The 18432-nt window shown below is 46.6% G+C and overlaps 1 protein-coding gene across 2 annotated transcripts in view; it reads left to right on the top strand.

Annotated features, from left to right (window-relative positions):
• The window catches only part of CCL26 (C-C motif chemokine ligand 26), a 41191-nt gene extending 23066 nt beyond the window's left edge, over window positions 1-18125 (top strand). Inside the window, exons 2-4 of one of the 2 annotated variants that reach the window (XM_055561513.1) lie at window positions 13278-13434; window positions 13531-13645; window positions 17424-18125. In XM_055561513.1, the coding sequence (XP_055417488.1) occupies window positions 13362-13434; window positions 13531-13645; window positions 17424-17520 (285 nt within the window). In that variant the 5' untranslated portion in view covers window positions 13278-13361 and the 3' untranslated portion in view covers window positions 17521-18125. Of the gene's footprint in view, window positions 1-13211; window positions 13435-13530; window positions 13646-17423 lie in introns of those variants that run through there. The other variant, XM_055561512.1, reaches the window with a different exon arrangement.
• The last annotated feature ends 307 nt before the right edge of the window (window positions 18126-18432 follow it).

Here is an 18432-nt window from a genome sequence, read left to right as displayed (position 1 = left end):
CAGCCAAAAAAAAAGTAATTATTTAACTTCCCAGAATTACACATTTATCAGTTTCCAGGAAATCCCTTCAGAAAACATTCAGCTTTCACTCTCCTAAAGCTGTGTGCCTGGGTCTTTCACCCCAGAATTCCACCCAAGAAACGGGTGAGGCTGGGGGAGGAGAGGGAGGGGACATAGGGAGGACAACTCAGGCACCTCCCCAGCTTGACTCCTGACCAATCCCATCTCCGCTCTTTCTGCCCCTTCTTTGCTAAGGGGAATAATCACGTTCAGATAAGTTTTGTTTGGCCTCTATATTTCTTGATTCTAGGGAAAAGAAATATACTGTGACTGGCTTCCCCTGGAAATCTCAGTATCCTTCTCCTGACTCTCTGGTTGGTAGTGGTTTAGTTGCTTAAGCGGTGCCGGACTCTGTGACCTCATGGACTGTAGCCCACCAGGCTCCTCTGTCCATGGGATTCTCCAGGCAAGAATACTGGAGTGGGTTGCCATGCCCTCCTCCAGGGGATCTTCCCAACCCAGGGATCAAACCCGGGTCTCCTGCCTTGCAGGCAGATTCTTTACTGACTGAACTACAAGGGAAGCCCTAATTTCAGAACAGTGATAAATCCTAGAGAACATGCACTTCTTGTCTGGATGCTGTGGGTATGATCCCCCCCTGGTGATATCACCCAGGGACCTGTTTCCAAGAGTCACATGGATCTCAGAATTAGGAAGAGCTGCACGAATCTCAGACAACCAGCGGCTTGCTTTTATGTTGTGTATGCTGTGAATCTTGGGACTGATAGCACTTCCCTTTCGATAGCATTCAGTTCAATTCAGTTCAGTCGCTCAGTCGTGTCTGACTCTTTGCAACCCCATGAATCGCAGCACGCCAGGCCTCCCTGTCCCTCACCAACTCCCGGAGTTCACTCAGACTCACATCCATTGAGTCAGTGATGCCATCCAGCCATCTCATCCTCTGTCGTCCCCTTCTCCTCCTGCCCCCAATCCCTCCCAGCATCAGAGTCTTTTCCATTGAGTCAACTCCTCGCATGAGGTGGCCAAAGGACTGGAATTTCAGCTTTAGCATCATTCCTTCCAAAGAACACCCAGGGCTGATCTCCTTCAGAATGGACTGGTTGGATCTCCTTGCAGTCCAAGGGACTCTCAAGAGTCTTCTCCAACACCACAGTTCAAAAGCATCAATTCTTTGGCCCTCAGCTTTCTTCACAGTCCAATTCTCACATCCATACATGACCACTGGAAAACCATAGCCTTGACTAGATGGACCTTTGTTGGCAAAGTAATGTCTCTGCTTTTGAATATGCTGTCTAGGTTGGTCATAACTTTCCTTTCAAGGAGTAAGCGTCTTTTAATTTCATGGCTGCAGTCACCATCTGCAGTGATTTTGGAGCCTAAAAAAATAAAGTCTGACACTGTTTCCACTGTTTCCCCATCTGTTTCCCATGAAGTGATGAGACCAGATGCCATGATCTTCGTTTTCTGAATGTTGAGCTTTAAGCCAACTTTTTCACTCTCCACTTTCACTTTCATTGAGAGGCTTCTTAGTTCCTCTTCACTTTCTGCCATAAGGGTGGTGTCATCTGCATATCTGAGGTTATTGATATTTCTCCCGGCAATCTTGATTCCAGCTTGTGCTTCCTCCAGCTTAGCGTTCCTCATGATGTACTCTGCATAGAAGTTAAATAAGCAGGGTGACAATATACAGCCTTGATGTACTCCTTTTCCTATTTGGAACCAGTCTGTTGTTCCATGTCCAGTTCTAACTGTTGCTTCCTGACCTGCATATAGGTTTCTTAAGATGCAAGTCAGTTGGTCTGGTATTCCCATCTCTTTCAGCATTTTCCACAGTTTATTGTGATGCACACAGTCAAAGGCTTTGGCATAGTCAATAAAGCAGAAATAGATGTTTTTCTGGAACTCTCTTGCTTTTTCAGTGATCCAGCAGATGTTGGCAATTTGATCTCTGGTTCCTATGCCTTTTCTAAAACCAGCTTGAACATCTGGAAGTTCACGGTTTATGTATTGCTGAAGCCTGGCTTGGAGAATTTTGAGCATTACTTTACTAGCATGTGAGATGAGTGCAATTGTGCGGTAGTTTGAGCATTCTTTGGCATTGCCTTTCTTTGGGATTGGAATGAAAACTGACCTTTTCAATAGTATTAGCTCATTGAAAGCTTGCCAACCCTCTAAGGCAAACAGGTGCCACACCTTATCTGTCAGTCCTTATAAACCCTTTGCTTTGACGTTATCGCCTAATTGAGGAGTTTGGCTCCAGGACAGAGCCTGAAGCAAGTCAACCTTTAGGCCTTCTCTCAGGGTAGGGGGGTGGGCAGGGGACAGGATCCTGAGACACTCAGAGACAGGATAAGACACAGGCATGAGACAAACCTGGCTTTGAACCTTGGCTCTACCACCTGCTGTTGGGCTTCCCTGGTGGCTCAGCGGTAAAGAATCTGACTGCCAATGCAGGAAACACAGGTTCAATCACTGAGTTGGGAAGATCCCCTGGAGGAGGAAATGGCAACCTACTCCAGTATTCTTGCCTGGGAAATCCCATCACCAGAGATGCTTGGCGGGCTACAGTCTGTGGGGTCGCAAAAGAGTCAGACCCAACTTAGCGACTAAACAACAAAACAATCTGCCACCTGCTATCTGTGCGACCTTGAACAAATCACCTTCCTTTTCTGAATCCCAGTTTCTTTGGATGAAAAGTAAGGATAAGAAAACCTCCCCCAGAGAACTGCCATGAAGATAGATGGAGGTGACTGGTAACAAACAATACCCTCTCCCGCCAAAAAAGCTTGTCTTTTTCCAATTCCTGGAAACATGTTTTCTTTTCTGGACTCCATCCAGAAGGACACTGCCTGGGCTTCCCAGGTGGCTCACTGGTAAAGAATCCTCCTGCCAACGCAGGAGACATGGGTTCAATCCCAGGATCGGGAAGATTCCTTAGAGGAGGGCATGACCACCCACTCTAGTATTCTTGCCTGGAGAATCCCATGGACAGAGGAGCCTGGAGGACTATAGTCCATGGGGTCTCAAAGAGTGGGACACAACTTAGTGACTAAACAACAGAACCACAGGGACACTGCCTACCTCCTGGGGAAACCCTCCTGACACCCTGTGACTCCTTCTGGCCTCTCCTCTCCCTGACGGAGTTTCCACTGCGACCTTCCGCAGGTGGAGGTCGTGTCCGTTTACTCAGCTTTGGTAAGGACAGGGCTGGGTCTTGTCCAGCATGATCCGCCAAAGCCTTGGGGAGCTCCTGGGCATGTGGTAAGAACTCAGCAAACACTTGTGAAATCAATGGGTTCCAGGCACTGTGCTGAAGGCTTGTGAAGACAAACAAGGAGGCTTCTTACGTGTCTTCCACGTCCTGCTTGTCCCTCTCCAGTACACCCTCCTTACAACAGCCAGGGGGTTCTTTATAAATCTAATCTTATACACCACTTTAAATTCCTTAATGTCTCCCCATTGTGTTTAGGATAAAGAAGAAAATGTTTGGAAATTCCTGGCAGTCCAGGGTTAGGACTCTGCACTCTCATTGCTGAGAACCAGGGTTCAATCCCTGACCCATGGTCAGGGAACTAAGATCCTGCAAGTCATGTGCTGCAGCCAAAAAAAAAAGAAGAAAATGCTTGACCCATGGTCTACATAGAAGGCAACAGAGCCAAGTCGGAGGGAATTCACCACGAGGCCCGTCACTTTCAGGATCCCTTCCAAGCCCTGAACCTCATTTGGTAGCTTTGCATCTATTAAAAAAAAAAAAAAAAGAGGGCCACCAAATGTATAAGCATCCTGTTAATTCAGTCACTCAGTCGTGTTAGACTCCTTGCGACCCCATGGACTTCAGCACACCAAGCTTCCCTGCCCATCACTCACTGCCAAAGCTTGCTCAAAATCATGTCCATCAAGTCAGTGATGCCATCCAACCATCTAATTGTCTGTTGTCCCCTTCTCCTCCTGCCTTCAACCTTTCCCAGCATCAGGGTCTTTTCCGATGAGTCAGTTCTTCACATCAGGTGGCCAAAGTATTGGAGCTTCAGCTTCAGCATCAGTCCTTCCGATGAATATTCAGGACTGATTTCCTTTAGAATGGACTGGTTGGATCTCCTTGCAGTCCAAGGAACTCTCAAGAGTCTTCTCCAACACCAAAGTTTAAAAGCATCAATTCTTTTGCTCTTAGCTTTCTTTATAGTCCAACTCTCACATCCATATATGACTGCTGGAAAAACCATAGACTTTTCTGACTCCCTAGCCTCATTCACATTCCCTTATTCTACACTCTTAAAGCTCCCTGTGCTTCCCCATCCAGGTAGAATTAATAATCCATTGCAGGACTTCCCTGGTGGTCCAGTGGTTAAGAATCTGCTTTGCAATGCAGGCGACAAAAGTTCAATCCCTGGTCTGGGAAGGTTCCACATGGCTCAGAGCAACTAAGCCCACACACCACAACTACTGAAGCCCCCTCGCCCTGGAGCCCAGTGCCCTGCAGCGAGAGAAGCCATTGCAGTGAGAGGCTTGTGCACTGCAATTAGAGAGTAGCCTGTGCACAGCAATGAAGACTGAGCACAGCTGAAAATAAATTAATTAAGAAATAATCTACTGGGTGATTGCTTTCTGTTCAATATCTAGTCCCTCCACTAGAATATACATTCTCCGATAGCAAGGACTGCGTGTCTTGTGTTGACTAAAAAGAGGCACAACGTGAGAGCTGGGAGTTAAGTTTTATTTGGGGCAAAATGCAGGCTGGGAGACAGCATCTCAGATAGCTCTGGGAGACTGCTCCAAAGAGGCAGTGGGGGAAGGTCAATATATAAGATATTGGTGAAGGGGGAGTTCAATATAATCAAGTGCTTACTTTACAAAAGGTTTTCTGCCAGTGATGAGGATCTGATGTCATCATTTAGTGATTTAGTGCTCTTCTAGATATGAAGAGGTGAAAGGATTGGGATCATGAAATCAGTTCCCGAAATATGTAACTATCTGTTAGATAGTTCTAAGGAACAGGAAAGACGGGTTCCACCAGCTTCCCTTTTCATACTGTTCATGGGGTTCTCAAGGCAAGAATACTGAAGTGGTTTGCCATTCCCTTCTCAGAAGTGAAGTGAAGTCGCTCAGTCATGTCCGACTCTTTGAGACCCCATGGACTGTAGCCTACCAGGCTATTCCATCCATGGGATTTTCCAGGCAACAGTACTGGAGTGGGTTGCCATTTCCTTCTCCAGAGGATCTTCTTGACCCAGGGATCAAACCCGGGTCTCCCACATTGTAGGCAGACGCTTTATCATCTGAGCCACAAGAATTATACAAAAAAGATCTTCATGACCCAGATAACCACAATGGTGTGATCACTCACCTAGAGCCAGACATCCTAGAATGCAAAGTCAAGTGGGCCTTAGGAAGCATCACTATGAACAAAGCTAGAGGAGGTGATGGAATTCTAGTTGAGCTATCTCAGATCCTAAAAGATGATGCTGTGAAAGTGCTGCACTCAATATGCCAGAAAATTTGGAAAAATCAGCAGTGGCCACAGGACTGGAAAAGGTCAGTTTTCATTCCAATCCCCAAGAAAGGCAATGCCAAAGAATGTTCAACTACCCAACATTTGCACTTATCTCACACGATAGCAAAGTAATGCTCAAAATTCTCCAAGCCAGGCTTCAACAGTACACAAACTGTGAACCTCCAGATGTTCAAGTTGGACTTAGAAAAAGCAGAGGAACCAGAAATCAAATTGCCAACGTCTGCTGGATCATCAAAGAAGCACAAGAGTTCCAGAAAAACATCTGCTTCTGCTTTATTGATGACGCCAAAGCCTTTGACTGTGTGGATCACAACAAACTGTGGAAAATTCTTAAAGAGGTGGGAATACCAGACTGCCTGACCTGCCTCCTGAGAAATCTGTATGCAGGTCAAGAAGGAACAATTAGAACTGGGCATGGAGCAACAGACTGGTTCCAAACTGCAGTACATCAAGGCTGTATATTGTCACCCTGCTTATTTAACTTATACACAGAGTACACCATAAGAAACACTGGGCTAGAGGAAGCACAAGCTGGAATCAAGGTTGTCGGGAGAAATATCAATAACCTCAGATTTGCAGATGATGCCACCCTTATGGCAGAAAGTGAAGAAGAACTAAAGAGCCTCTTGATGAAAGTGAAAGAAGAGAGGGGAAAAGTTGGCTTAAAACTCAACTAAAAAACTTAAAACTTAAAACTCAACTCAACTAGAAAACTAAGATCATGGCATCCAGTCCCATCACTTCATGGGAAATAGATGGGCAAATAATGGAAACAGTGAGAGACTTTATTTTGGGGGGCTCCAAAATCACTGCAGATGGTGACTACAGCCATGAAATTAAAAGATGCTTGCTGCTTGGAAGAAAAGCTATGACCAACTTAGATAGCATATTAAAAAGCAGAGACATTACTTTGCCAACAAAAGTCCATCTAGTCAAAGCTATGGCTTTTCCAGTAGTCATGTATGGATGTGAGAGCTGGACTATAGTCCAAGAAAGCTGAGTGCCGAAGAATTGATGCTTTTGAACTGTGGTGTTGGAGAAGACTCTTCAGAGTCCCTTGGACTGCAAGGAGATCCAACCAGTCCATCCTAAAAGAAATCAATCCTGAATATTCATTGGAAGGACTGATGCTGAAGCTGAAGCTCCAATACTTTGGCCACCTGATGTGAAGAACTGACTCATCTGAAAAGACCCTGATGCTGGGAAAGATTGAAGGCAGGAGGAGAAGGGGATGACAGGGGATGAGATGGCTGGATGGCATCACTGACTCGATGGACATGAGTTTGAGTAAGCTCTGGGAGTTGGTGATGGACAGAGTGCTGCAGTCCATGGGATCGCAAAGAGTCAGACATGACTGAGTGACTGAACTGAACTGAACTGAACCAGTTTCCCTGGAGCACAGAGTGCCTCATTCTCCAGTCTGAATTCCCCTCAGGTGGTGCCAAAGGTCAACAGCTGCAATAGCACAGGGTTCAGTCTCTGCAGAGGCAGATGGCAAATGTCCTTGCTATTGTTCAGTCACTGGCAGATGCTCTTGGCAAGTGCCAATGTGTAGTTGACACTAGTTTACCTCTGGATCTCAGCATCTAGCACCATGCAAAGAGCATGAAAAAAAAATAAATGTTGAATAAATGAGTCAGTGAAGAAAGAATTTACTGTCCAGGAAGGAAGGGAGATAGATAAGCTGGTGAGTTTCAAAAGAAATGATGATGCTGTCTGTGATTCAATGCTGTACAATGTTCTCTGGGAACCACGGGAGAGCTTGGAAGGGAGGATGGAGGAAAGTTTTTGTGAGTTGTTGACATAGGTCATAGGTACAGAGGGTGAAGTCTCTGCAGATGCAGAACAGGGCACAGCGTCCCTAGCAGAAGGATATTTGGTTCCTACCGTGAGTCCACATGTAGCAGATACTGGGGGTGCCCAGCCCACCACCCTTTGCACCCACCCTCCTATTGTCACTGCTCCTTCCATCCCCCATCTGAATGCACCTGAGATGCTTTACCTGAGGGCTCCCTCTAGGCCCACGTGCCCCCAGCCAGTGGTGGTGGGAGGTGGAAGATGAAAGCTGCAGCTTCCTGGCCCTCAGTCGCAAGGACTCAGATTCTTGTCCAGAGGTCTGATGGAGCCATTGCCTTCAGTGGGAACATGCTTATTAAGCTGCCCTTTCATTATTGGCTGCCTTCCCATCTCTGTCTCACTCCTCCACACCCCGATGGTATTTCCTTCCATCTTCACCTAAATATGTTGTTTGCACTCAAATTCATGTCTCAGGGTCTGCCTCCGGGAAAACCCAACCTGGGGAAAAAATACAAGCAAGAGGGGAGAAGCCCTCACAGAAGCATGAGGCTGTGTTATGTAACTCAGGCTGCTGTAAGGGAATACCACAGGCTGGGGGGCTTAAACAATAGACATTTTAATTTTCTCGTGATTTGGGACGCGAGGACTCTAAGGTGTCAGCAGGATTGGTTTCTCCAGGGCCTCTGTCCTTGGCTGGTAGATGGCCATCTTTTCCTGGTGTCCTCTGACCGTCTTGTCTCTGTGCACACACATCCTTGGTGTCTCATCCTCTTCTTTTTTAAAAATAATTTTATTTACTTAATTTTATTTTTGACTGCATGGGGTCTTCATTGCTGTATGCGGACTTTCTCTAGTTGTGGTGAGCGGGGACTCTTCTTCTTTGCAGCCCTCAGGCTTCTCACTGTGATGGTTTCTCTTGTTGTGGTGCACAGGCTCTAGACATGTAGGTTCAGTAGTTGTGGTGTGTGGGCTTAGTTGCTCTGCAGCATGTGGAATCTTCTTGGACCAGGGATCGAACCCATGTCCCCTGCATTAGCAGGTGGACTCTTATCCACTGGGTCACCAGGGAAGTCCTCCTCCTCCTCTTATAAGGACGCTAATCCTATTGGATCAGGGCCCCACCCTTATGACCTCATTTGACCTTAACTACCTCTTTGAAGACCCTTATCCCCAAATATAGTTGCACTGGGGAGTAGGACTTCAACATATGAATAAAATTCAGGGGAATAAAATTCAGTCCATGAAGAGGGGAATTGGGGAAAAGCAACTCAGCTAAGGAAAGTTGGGCTTAGAGAGGCAGGTCAGTTGCCAAAGCTCAGTGCCCAAGATGACAGAACAGTAGGTCTGATTCCAAAAGAGTGTCCATAGCAATGGAAATGCAGATTTGACAGTTCAGAACTTGGGAACCACACAGGATGGGGGTTCTGAGATACCCCTATATACGTGCTGGGAGACTAGCTGGCAGGTTGGAGGGGAGGGGGCAGGGGCTTCAGCCATAGGGGAGGGTCTGGGAGGAACAGTGGGATCCCAGGCCACCAGCCATGGACTGGCATTAAGGACATACTCAAGGGCCTGGCCAGATGGGCCTATTACACAAGTACCAAGGAGAAGAGGTTTCAGCAGAAGTCTATTTACAGACATGCTCCTTGTCTGAAGAGACCCAACTGCCTCACAGATACATAATTATTAACCATAAGAGGGGAAAGTTGATAATTTGGACTACCTTGAAATTTGGAATTTATATTCATTAGAAGACACCAATAAGAGAGAGAAAAAGCAAGAGATTTTTGCAATACATCTAGAACGGCTGAATTGCACCCCCCCCCCAATTCATATCCACTCAGAACCTCAAAATGAGGCCTTATCTGAAAATAGGGATTTTGCATATATAATTATTTAAGCTAGGAAGAGGTCTTCACTTGGACTCTGGGGGTGCTTCAGATCCAGAAATTATGGCCACTGAGACAAACTCTGGAGGGCAAGTAGGAGCCTGGACATTGAAGTTGGGCATGATGCCTAGTATAGACTGCCAGGTTGAGGAGAGGCAGGACTTGGAAGAAGGAGGTTGAAACAGTGCAAACACATGTGACCTGAACCAGACTTGTAGACATACCAGGGGAAGGAGAGAGTTGATGAGTTGATGGATTGCAAGAGTGGAACATGTGAAATAGCTAGCTAGTGGGAAGTTGTTATATAACACAGGGAGTTCAGCCCGATGCTCTGTGATGACCTAGACAGGGATGGGAGGGAAATTCAAGAGGCAGGGAACATATGTATACTTAATTGCTGATTCACGCTGTTGTACAGCAGAAACCAACACAACATTGTAAAGCAATTATCCTCCAATTAAAAAATTAAAAACAAAACAAATTAAAAAAAAAAAAGATGTGTGGGCTGATGTGACAGCTAGCCAGAACTTTTCCCTAAAATGAGAAAAACATTCTCAATACTAAAGGAGGAGGAGGAAAGAAGGGAAATGAGAAGGTCATGACACTGATAAAACATTAACTCCAGAGGAATGTGTTTTATTTACCATTTCCTTTCCCTTCACTAATTTATCAGATCATATTTATTGAAATATAATACATGACTCCTACGGATACAGCTCAATGAATTTTCACAAGAATAAAAGGGTCCTCTAGCATGCAGATCACTCTGGTACTCTTGCCTGGAAAATCCCATGGACGGAGGAACCTGGTAGGCTGCAGTCCATGGGGTCGTGAAGAGTTGGACATGACTGAGCGACTTCACTTTCATGCATTGGAGAAGGAAATGGCAACCCACTCCAGTGTTCTTGCCTGGAGAATCCCAGGGATGGGGGAGCCTGGTGGGCTGCTGTCTATGGGGTCGCACAGAGTTGGACACAACTGAAGTGACTTAGCAGCAGCAGCAGCAGCATGCAGATCAAGGAATAGATTCACTTACCAGTCCTCCAGGCCTCCAGCTTGGCCCTTCCTTCCTTCCAGTCACTATGCCCAAGGGGTAACCCTATTCTGATTTCCATCGTAAAGGGTTAGTTTTGCTTATTTGGTACTTTATATACAAGGAACCCTACAATGTTTCTTGTTCATGTCTGGCTTCTTTCCTTCAACACTGGTCATAAGATACTTTTCCACATGTGGTGGTTTAGTCCCTCAGTAGTGTCATATTGAAATGCAGAGATATTACTTTGCCAACAAAGTTCCATCTTGTCAAGGCTATGGTTTTTCCAGTGGTCATGTATGGATGTGAGAGTTGGACTGTGAAGAAGAATGAGCGCCGAAGAATTGATGCTTTTAAACTGTGGTGTTGGAGAAGATTCTTGAGAGTCCCTTGGACTGCAAGGAGATCCAACCAGTCCATTCTGAAGGAGATCAGCTCTGGGATTTCTTTGGAAGGAATGATGTTAAAGCTGAAGCTCCAGTACTTTGGCCACCTCATGCCAAGAGTTGACTCGTTGGAAAAGACTCTGATGCTGGGAGAGATTGGGGGCAGGAGGAGAAGGGGATGACAGAGGATGAGATGGCTGGATGGCATCACTGACTCAATGGATGTGAGTCTGAGTGAACTCCAGGAGTTGGTGATGGACAGGGAGGCCTGGCGTGCTGCGATTCATGGGGTCGCAGAGAGTCGGACACGACTGAGCGACTGAACTGAACTGAACTGAGTGTCAGACTCTGCGGCCCCATGGACTGTAACCTACCAGGCTCCTCTGTCCATGATATTTCCCAGGCAAGACTACTGGAGTGGGTTGCCATTTCCTTCTCCAGGGGATCTTCCTAACCCAGGGATTGAACATGCCTCTCCGGAATTGCAGGTGGATTCTTCACCGCTGAGCCAGCAGCCCTCATTGGTTATGTGTAATTCTCATTGTTGTATGGTATTATATTACATTCATAAACCACAATTTATTTTCCATTCCATGTTGATGGATACTTTTGGTAGTTTCCAGCTTGAGGCAATTACAAGCAATGTCTTTAGGTGCGTGGATGTACACATTTCTGATGGATATACACCCAAGAGTAGAATCTGTGTGTGCTCATTTTTAGCAAATACTGCCAAGAATTTTCACTCCCACTGGCAATACTTGAGTTTCCAGTGCACCATATTCTCATACTGAGTATATTCCGTCTTTTTAATTTTAGTCATTCTGATAGGAGTGTGAGTAATAGCCCATTCTCATTATAGTTTGTTTGCATTTCACTAATGACTCACTTAAACAGCCCCTTTTCCTTCACCATTAGGGTTTCCTCTTTTGTAAAGAGTTTCCGTCACTTTTTTCTATTGGGTTATCTGTGTCTTCCTTGTTGACTTATAGTGTTCCTTAGAAATTCTGAATTCTAGACCTTACAGATACAAGTTGCATTTGTTTCTCAGGGCTTCTGGAGCAAATTATCACAAACCATATGGCTGAAAACAACAGAAATTTATTCCCTCATGGTTCTAGAGGCTAGAAGTTCAAAGTCAAGGTGTCAAGAGGGTCATACACGCCCCTGGAATTTCTAGTGGAGAATCTCTTCCTGTTTCTTCTTATCTTTTGGAAGATCTTGGGTGTTTCTGGGCTTGTAATGGCATCATTCCGATTTTTGCCTTTGTCCTCACGTGGCCTTCTTCCCTGTATGTCTCTCTACCTCTTCATATGGAACTTCCTAACAGGATACCAATCATTGATTTAGAGCTGAAAGGGGAAAAGAATCTTTGTTTCCTGTCTACTCAGTGAAACACTGTATTCTGTATACTTTACTTCTGATGAAGATGTGGGAGAGTTTTCCTCACACCCAGCGATTCTCAGACACCAGCTGAGTTCCTACAATTTACTCAATTCTGACTGTCTACCTGGAGATCGTTTCAGATCCCACAGGCTAAGGGCTCAGTCCCACAAGACTGCACCCACATTTCAGACGCCCATTACAAGCCCAGGCTACCACCTTGTAACTGGACAGGACCCTATGAGGTCTTCCCCAGACAGACCCATCCCACCTCCATCCTTTGTCTGCCTCTTTTTAATTATTATTATTTATTTTTGGCTGCTCTGGGGCTTCATTGCTGCTCAGGCTTTTCTATATTTGCGGTGAGTGGGGTCTGCCCTCCAGTTGCAGGGGTGTGGGCTTCTCATCACGGTGGCTTCTCCTGTTGTGGAGCACAGGCTCTAGACCTCGCAGGCTTCCGTAGTTGCAGCACATGAGCTCAGTAGCCGAGGTTCCTGGGCTCTAGATCACAGGCTCAGTAGTTGTGGTCCATGGGCTTAGCTGCCTCACAACATGTGGAATCTTCCAGAAGCAGGGATCAAACCTATGTGCCCTGCATTGGCAGGCAGATTCTTAACCACTGGACCACCAGGGAAGTCCTCTTTGGAGATGTTTATAGAGGCTTTACTGTGCAGGCATAATTCATGAAATCACTGGCCACTGGGGATTATTTCAACATTCCAGATGGTTGTGATGTTCTAACAGACTTTGAGACCCTCTAAACTGGATGAGATACCCCTAAGTGCCCCCTCAAGCAGCCCTGGCACGTCACCTATCAGGTGATGTGAAGCACTGGGACGCTAGGAAGGGGACATACCTGGAGCATCATTCTTGAACATCCATTGTGTAATCACACTGCTCTACGCTCCTTGCCTGAGACTGTCCAGACCTCCTTGAGAACAATCAACACTTCAGAAACCCTAAAAGCTTTGGCCAAGAACCAGACATCTATCTGGAACAATCACTGATTTATAAAAACAACTGAGGTCAATTCACTAGAATTCTTACTTCATTTCCTCTGTATTTGCTTCTAAAATCATCAGTGTTGATTCAAACCATTCCACTGGCTGAGAGACTTTCCTAGTGTGCTGGCTCCTCCCCTCCCATGGCACCTCCTGACTTTCTAGTCTCCTTTTCACAGATATAAGGTTACTTCCCACTGAAGGGTCAAAAGAGCTGCTTTTGTGCTGAACCATAAAATTCTCTGGAACTACCTCCAGGGTCGGCTCAGCCCCATAAAAGAGGGTTCCTGACAAGACAGAGGAATTAAAAAGAAGGCTCTGAAGGACCCAGCTTGCAGCACGATGAAGAACTTCCCTATGGCTTCCCTTCTTTTCCTGGTTCTTATCCTGAGTGTCCATCTCGGAGCTGCCACACGTACGGAACTGCCCCACTCCCTTCCCAGGCTGACCAGGGATGGAAGCAAAGGGCCAGCTCCAAGATCCTTCCTCTCTCTGTTTTTTTTCCTCTAAGGTGGCAGCGATGTGGCCAAGTTCTGCTGTTTCCAGTACAGCCAAAAAACCCTTCCCTGGAAGCAGGTGCATAGTTATGAATTCACCAGGAACATCTGCTCCCTGAAGGCTGTGATGTGAGTATTTCTCCTTTGGGTTTTTGGGGTCCCTTACCAGTTATGTAGTTAGAGAGGTGCTGAGCAGACCACACCCCCCACCTCAGGGCCAGGATGAACCTCAGGCTGGAAACCTGGTCAGTCGGTTATTGCTTAACCTCGGGCATTAACAAGCATGACCCTGAGCTTGCTTTCCTGGCTTGCAGACCATGATCCAGGGATCTGCCAGGCACTGTGCTAAGTGCTAGGTATAAAAGAATAAACAGCCCTTACAGACCCAGGTGGCACTAGTTGTAAAGAACCACCTGCCAATGAAGAAGAATGTGGGTTTGATCCCTGGGTTGGGAAGATCCCCTGGAGGAGGGCATGGCAACCCACTCCAGTATTCTTGCCTGGAGAATCCCCATGGACAGAGGAGCCTGGAGGGCTAGAGTGCACAGGGTCCCAGGACTGAAGCAACTTGCACGCCTGCATAGATCTTACATCTACCATCAGAAAGAGGGCATTAAAAGACACTTGCACAAAATAGGTAATCTCAATTGTATGAGTGCTTGAAAAGGGCAGCAGGAGAAAAGAGCAGGAGGGAGCATGTCGTTGGAGAGGAGGTAAAACTTAATCTCTTCCCTCCTTGGGGCTCTGGCTGAGCCTGAGGATTAAATGAACATAAAACAGATTATCAGGAGGAAAGCATACAGATTTTTTCATGCACATGGAGCCCCCACAGGAAGATGAAGCCCCAAGGAAGTAGCAAAATCTACATGCTTTTGTCCAAAGCCTACATGCTTTTGAACAAAGACGGAATTGTGGAAAAGTAATTAAGATATATGGGGGTGAAGAAAGCTAAAGACTGATAAGGGTTATCTTAATAAAGTTTGTTTGTACAGAGTTTTCTTGGCCTTGACTAACTCTGACGTTAAGAATAATTTTTCCTCCAGGTACAAGGAGGACATTTTTCACATGGGAATTTTATCTCCTGCTTTCAGGAGGCAAAGGGGGGTTCAGAATGCCCTTCTTGCACTTGCTGGTGTTTGGGGTTTTTTGTTTTGTGTTTTGGGGTTTTTTGGTTTTTGAGTTTTTTAGTGTCTTTAGCTCAAAATAATCCTTTTGTCAAAGTGGCATATTTGGGGGCAGCATATTTGAGTACCCTTCATCATAGTCACAGGAGGACCTCACTTAGCGTTGGGAGGCTTTCCTGAAGGAAGGGACATTTACACTGAGAACCCCCAAGGGTCAGTGGGAGCGGCCCAGGTGAAGGGGGCTGGCAGGAGCGTGGTGGGTGGGGGCAGGGTGAACATATTTCTGACAAGGGAGACAGGTGGACAAGAGGCAGGTCACAACAAGCTCATCGGCAGCAGCAGAGATGACACATACCAGGAAGGGCCCCTGGGAGGACTAAACGAGTTTAACATATGCAAAGCACATAGCTCTGAGCCTGCATACAGTAAACGTTCAGCAGATGGAAGTGATGCTAAGTTGCCTCAGTTGTGCCCAACTTTTGGTGATCCCCATGGACCATAGCCCGCCAGGCTCCTCTGTCCATGGGATTCTCCAGGCAAGAATATTGGAGTGAGTAATGGAAGCGATCTTGAAGTGTAAATACACAAGTAGGGGCCGTCACTGCTCTCCAGGACTTGGGGTTCCTGAGCATGAGAGAATGTGCAGAAAGGTAGATGACAGGCTCCAAGGACAAACCCAAATATTATCACAGTTAAGGGCAGGCAAGAGGCACCCCAGTGCCCTGGTATGCAGGGGGATGCTCCTGGGCTCAGGATGTGCTCCCTGGGTCTTCTCCTTTGTGACTCGATTGACTTTTTGGAGCTTTAGAGACATTAACACTTAGCCAACAGCTGGCAAAAAGCCCCAAGCTAAGCTCAAAGCAGCGGCTCTGTCACAAGTTGTATGACCTTGGACACAAGTCATTTGTAAAAGGAAGGTAAGGGGTCTAGATCAGCCATCTGTTGCTACATAACAAATCACTCAAAGTCTAGTGGCTTAATCCAACAGTGATAATCTTCTTACCTCTCATGGTTTCCCTGGGTCAGGAATTCCAGAAGGGCTCAGCTGCAAGGCTCTGGCTTGATCTCTCTTATGTGGTTATGGCCAGAGAGTGGCTTCCCTGGTGGCTCTCCAGTAAAGAATCCACCTGCACTGCGGGAGACACGTGCAGGAGATGCAGGTTCAATCCCTGGGTCCTGAAGATCCCCTGGAGAAGGAAATGGCAACCCACTCCAGTATTCTTGCCTGGAAAATTCCACAGACAGAGGAGACTGGCAGGCTATGGTCCACGAGGTCACAAAAGAGCTGGATACAACCTAGCGACTAAACAACGGTAGACTGATGGTGCTGGAGCTGGGTCAGCTCGGGGGGCTGCAGCCATCTCTCTGCCTCCAGGGCATCTTTGTGTGATCTCTGTTGGGCTAGTTTGGGCCTCCCCACGGAGTGGTGACCTGGGGTGGCAGGACTCCTTACAAGGAGGTCCAAAGCTCCTGCATGAGTGCTCAGTGAACCAGGCAGAAATTCTACAACCTTCTATGGCCTAGCCACCAAGTCACATAGCATCACTTCTGCCGTTCCTATTGGTCAGCCAGTCCCCTAAGACTGGCCTGAATTCAAGGGGAGGAGACATAGCCCCCCATTTCTTAATGGGAACAATGTCAAATGGATGTTCAAACATCCATGAAGCGCTTTTTCTCCCTTATTTTCCCATCCTTTGGGTTCTTCTCCCCTGCACGTGCCAGGGCAGGAACCCCAGTAAGTACACTGTGCTCCAGCTTAGAGCACCCTTGACTTAGGCTCTTGTCACTTCTGAATGCTCTCAAGGAGCAACGGCTGAAAACAATTCAGGGACATCAACCACAACCCCCAGTCTTTTTTTTTTTTTCATATTTATTCATTTGGCTGCTCCAGTTTTTATTTGCAGCATGTGGGATCTAGTTCCCTGACCAGGGATTGAACCCAGTCCCCCCTGCATGGGGAGTGCAGAGTCTTAGACACTGGACCACCAGGGAAGTCCTACAACCCCCGGTCTTAAGGAGCTCACAGTGTGGTAAGGAACACGGGAATCTTCTCCCCATGAACAGCTGTGGCAAACAACCCACGGTAACGTGATTAAGAATTAAGTGGCACCACGCGTATGAGGTTCCTTTGTGCGGTGATGCAAATGTTCTAAAATTGATCGTGGCGATGGCTGTATCATCTACGGATATAGGAAAACCCTTGAATTCTAATTATAACTTGAAGTGGGCCAATTATACGGTGTGTGAATTATATCCCAATAAAGCTGTTATATTAAAACAGAAGAATTTTGAGGCATGGTGCAGGTTGCCTGCTTCAAACCAGAGCTGTTGGGACATGTTTCCTGACAAACGTAGGCCAGGAAGCATGGCTTCCAGTGGAAAACAGGCTAGGGGAGAGGAGGGAGGGCGGGGCCGGAAGAGGGAGCTGGGAGGCTTCCCTGGTGGGTCCAGTGGTTAAGAATGTGCCTGCCAATGCAGGGGACATGGGTTCGATATCTGGTCAGGGAACTAAGATCCCACAGGCCTCGGGGCAGCTGAGAGGTCATGCCCTGGAGCCTGAGCTGGAGCCCGAACACCACAACTAGAGAGGGGCCCACATGCTGCAATAAAGACTCGACCCAACGCAGACAGAAAGAAGGAAGAGGGAACAGGGACGGGGGTACAGCAAAGGGGGCGCGATCAGGAGATCATCTGGGTGGGGTGGGGGGGGCTGCCCCTCAACTCCATCCTTTTCCAGGAGGCCAAAGTTCTTAGTTTTGACTCTCAGCATCTCTTTCCCGCAGATTCACCACCAAGAGAGGCCGGAAAGTGTGTGCCCAGCCGAAGGAAGAATGGGTGCAAAGACACATTTCAAAACTCAGAGCCCAGCAACAACTGTGACCTGACTGCTGAATTTTCGCTCCAAGACTCCTGGATCCGGCTCTGCACTTGGCTCTGCTGTCCTTCGATGGAGCCTGAAGAACTTTTCCAACTGCAGGCTCTATGGGTCTGGTAGGGCGGAGAGGAGAGTTTTCAACCAGTCTTTTTTTGTTTTTAATAAAGATTTGATTTGCTCAATAAACATTCTTATTCAATTAAAAACTGAATTTTCTTCAAAGAAAATAAAGGAGTCAATATTTGCAGCTGACTGCCTGGCCAGTCCCGAGTCCCTGATTGGACCATGGTATTGAATTTTGTGTTATGTTTTTGTTTGTGGGGGAAAAAAAAAAAGCAGGGACAATGTTAATATATTTTGGCAAAATGCCCATGAACTGTTTTAACATTATATAGAGGGATAAGTTTATGTTATATGGAAAATTAAACTGTACAATACCTCGTGACCTGTTTTTGTGGGATAAATGAAGTACATCCATATTGGGCAGGGTTTTCTCATAAGGTATTAATTAATAAGTTTCCCTGGTGGCTCAGCAGTAAAGCATCTGCCTGCCAGTGCAGGAGATGTGGGTTCGATCCCTGGGTAGGGAAGATCCCCTGGAGAACGAAATGGCTATCCACTCCAGTATTCTTGCCTGGGAAATGCCCTGGACAGAGGAGCCTGGTAGGCTGTAGTCCACGGGGGTCACAAAAGAATCGAACACGACTGAGAGACTAACATTTTCACTTCATATAGTATAAACAACCTAAAAAAAATTACAGATTCACGGGAAGTTGCAAAAATAATACAGAGAAGTCAGGTGTACCCTCTAACCCAGTGTTCCCCGACAGTCACATCTTACACAATTATGGTGAAATAGCACACCCAGGAAATCGACAGTTGTGTAAGTGTCTGTATGAGTCTGTCGTTCTATCCCG

This window comes from Bubalus kerabau, chromosome 23 (genome assembly GCF_029407905.1).
Source record: "Bubalus kerabau isolate K-KA32 ecotype Philippines breed swamp buffalo chromosome 23, PCC_UOA_SB_1v2, whole genome shotgun sequence".
In the NCBI taxonomy this organism is placed as follows: domain Eukaryota; kingdom Metazoa; phylum Chordata; class Mammalia; order Artiodactyla; family Bovidae; genus Bubalus; species Bubalus kerabau.
This window is presented reverse-complemented; position numbering and strand designations above follow the sequence as displayed.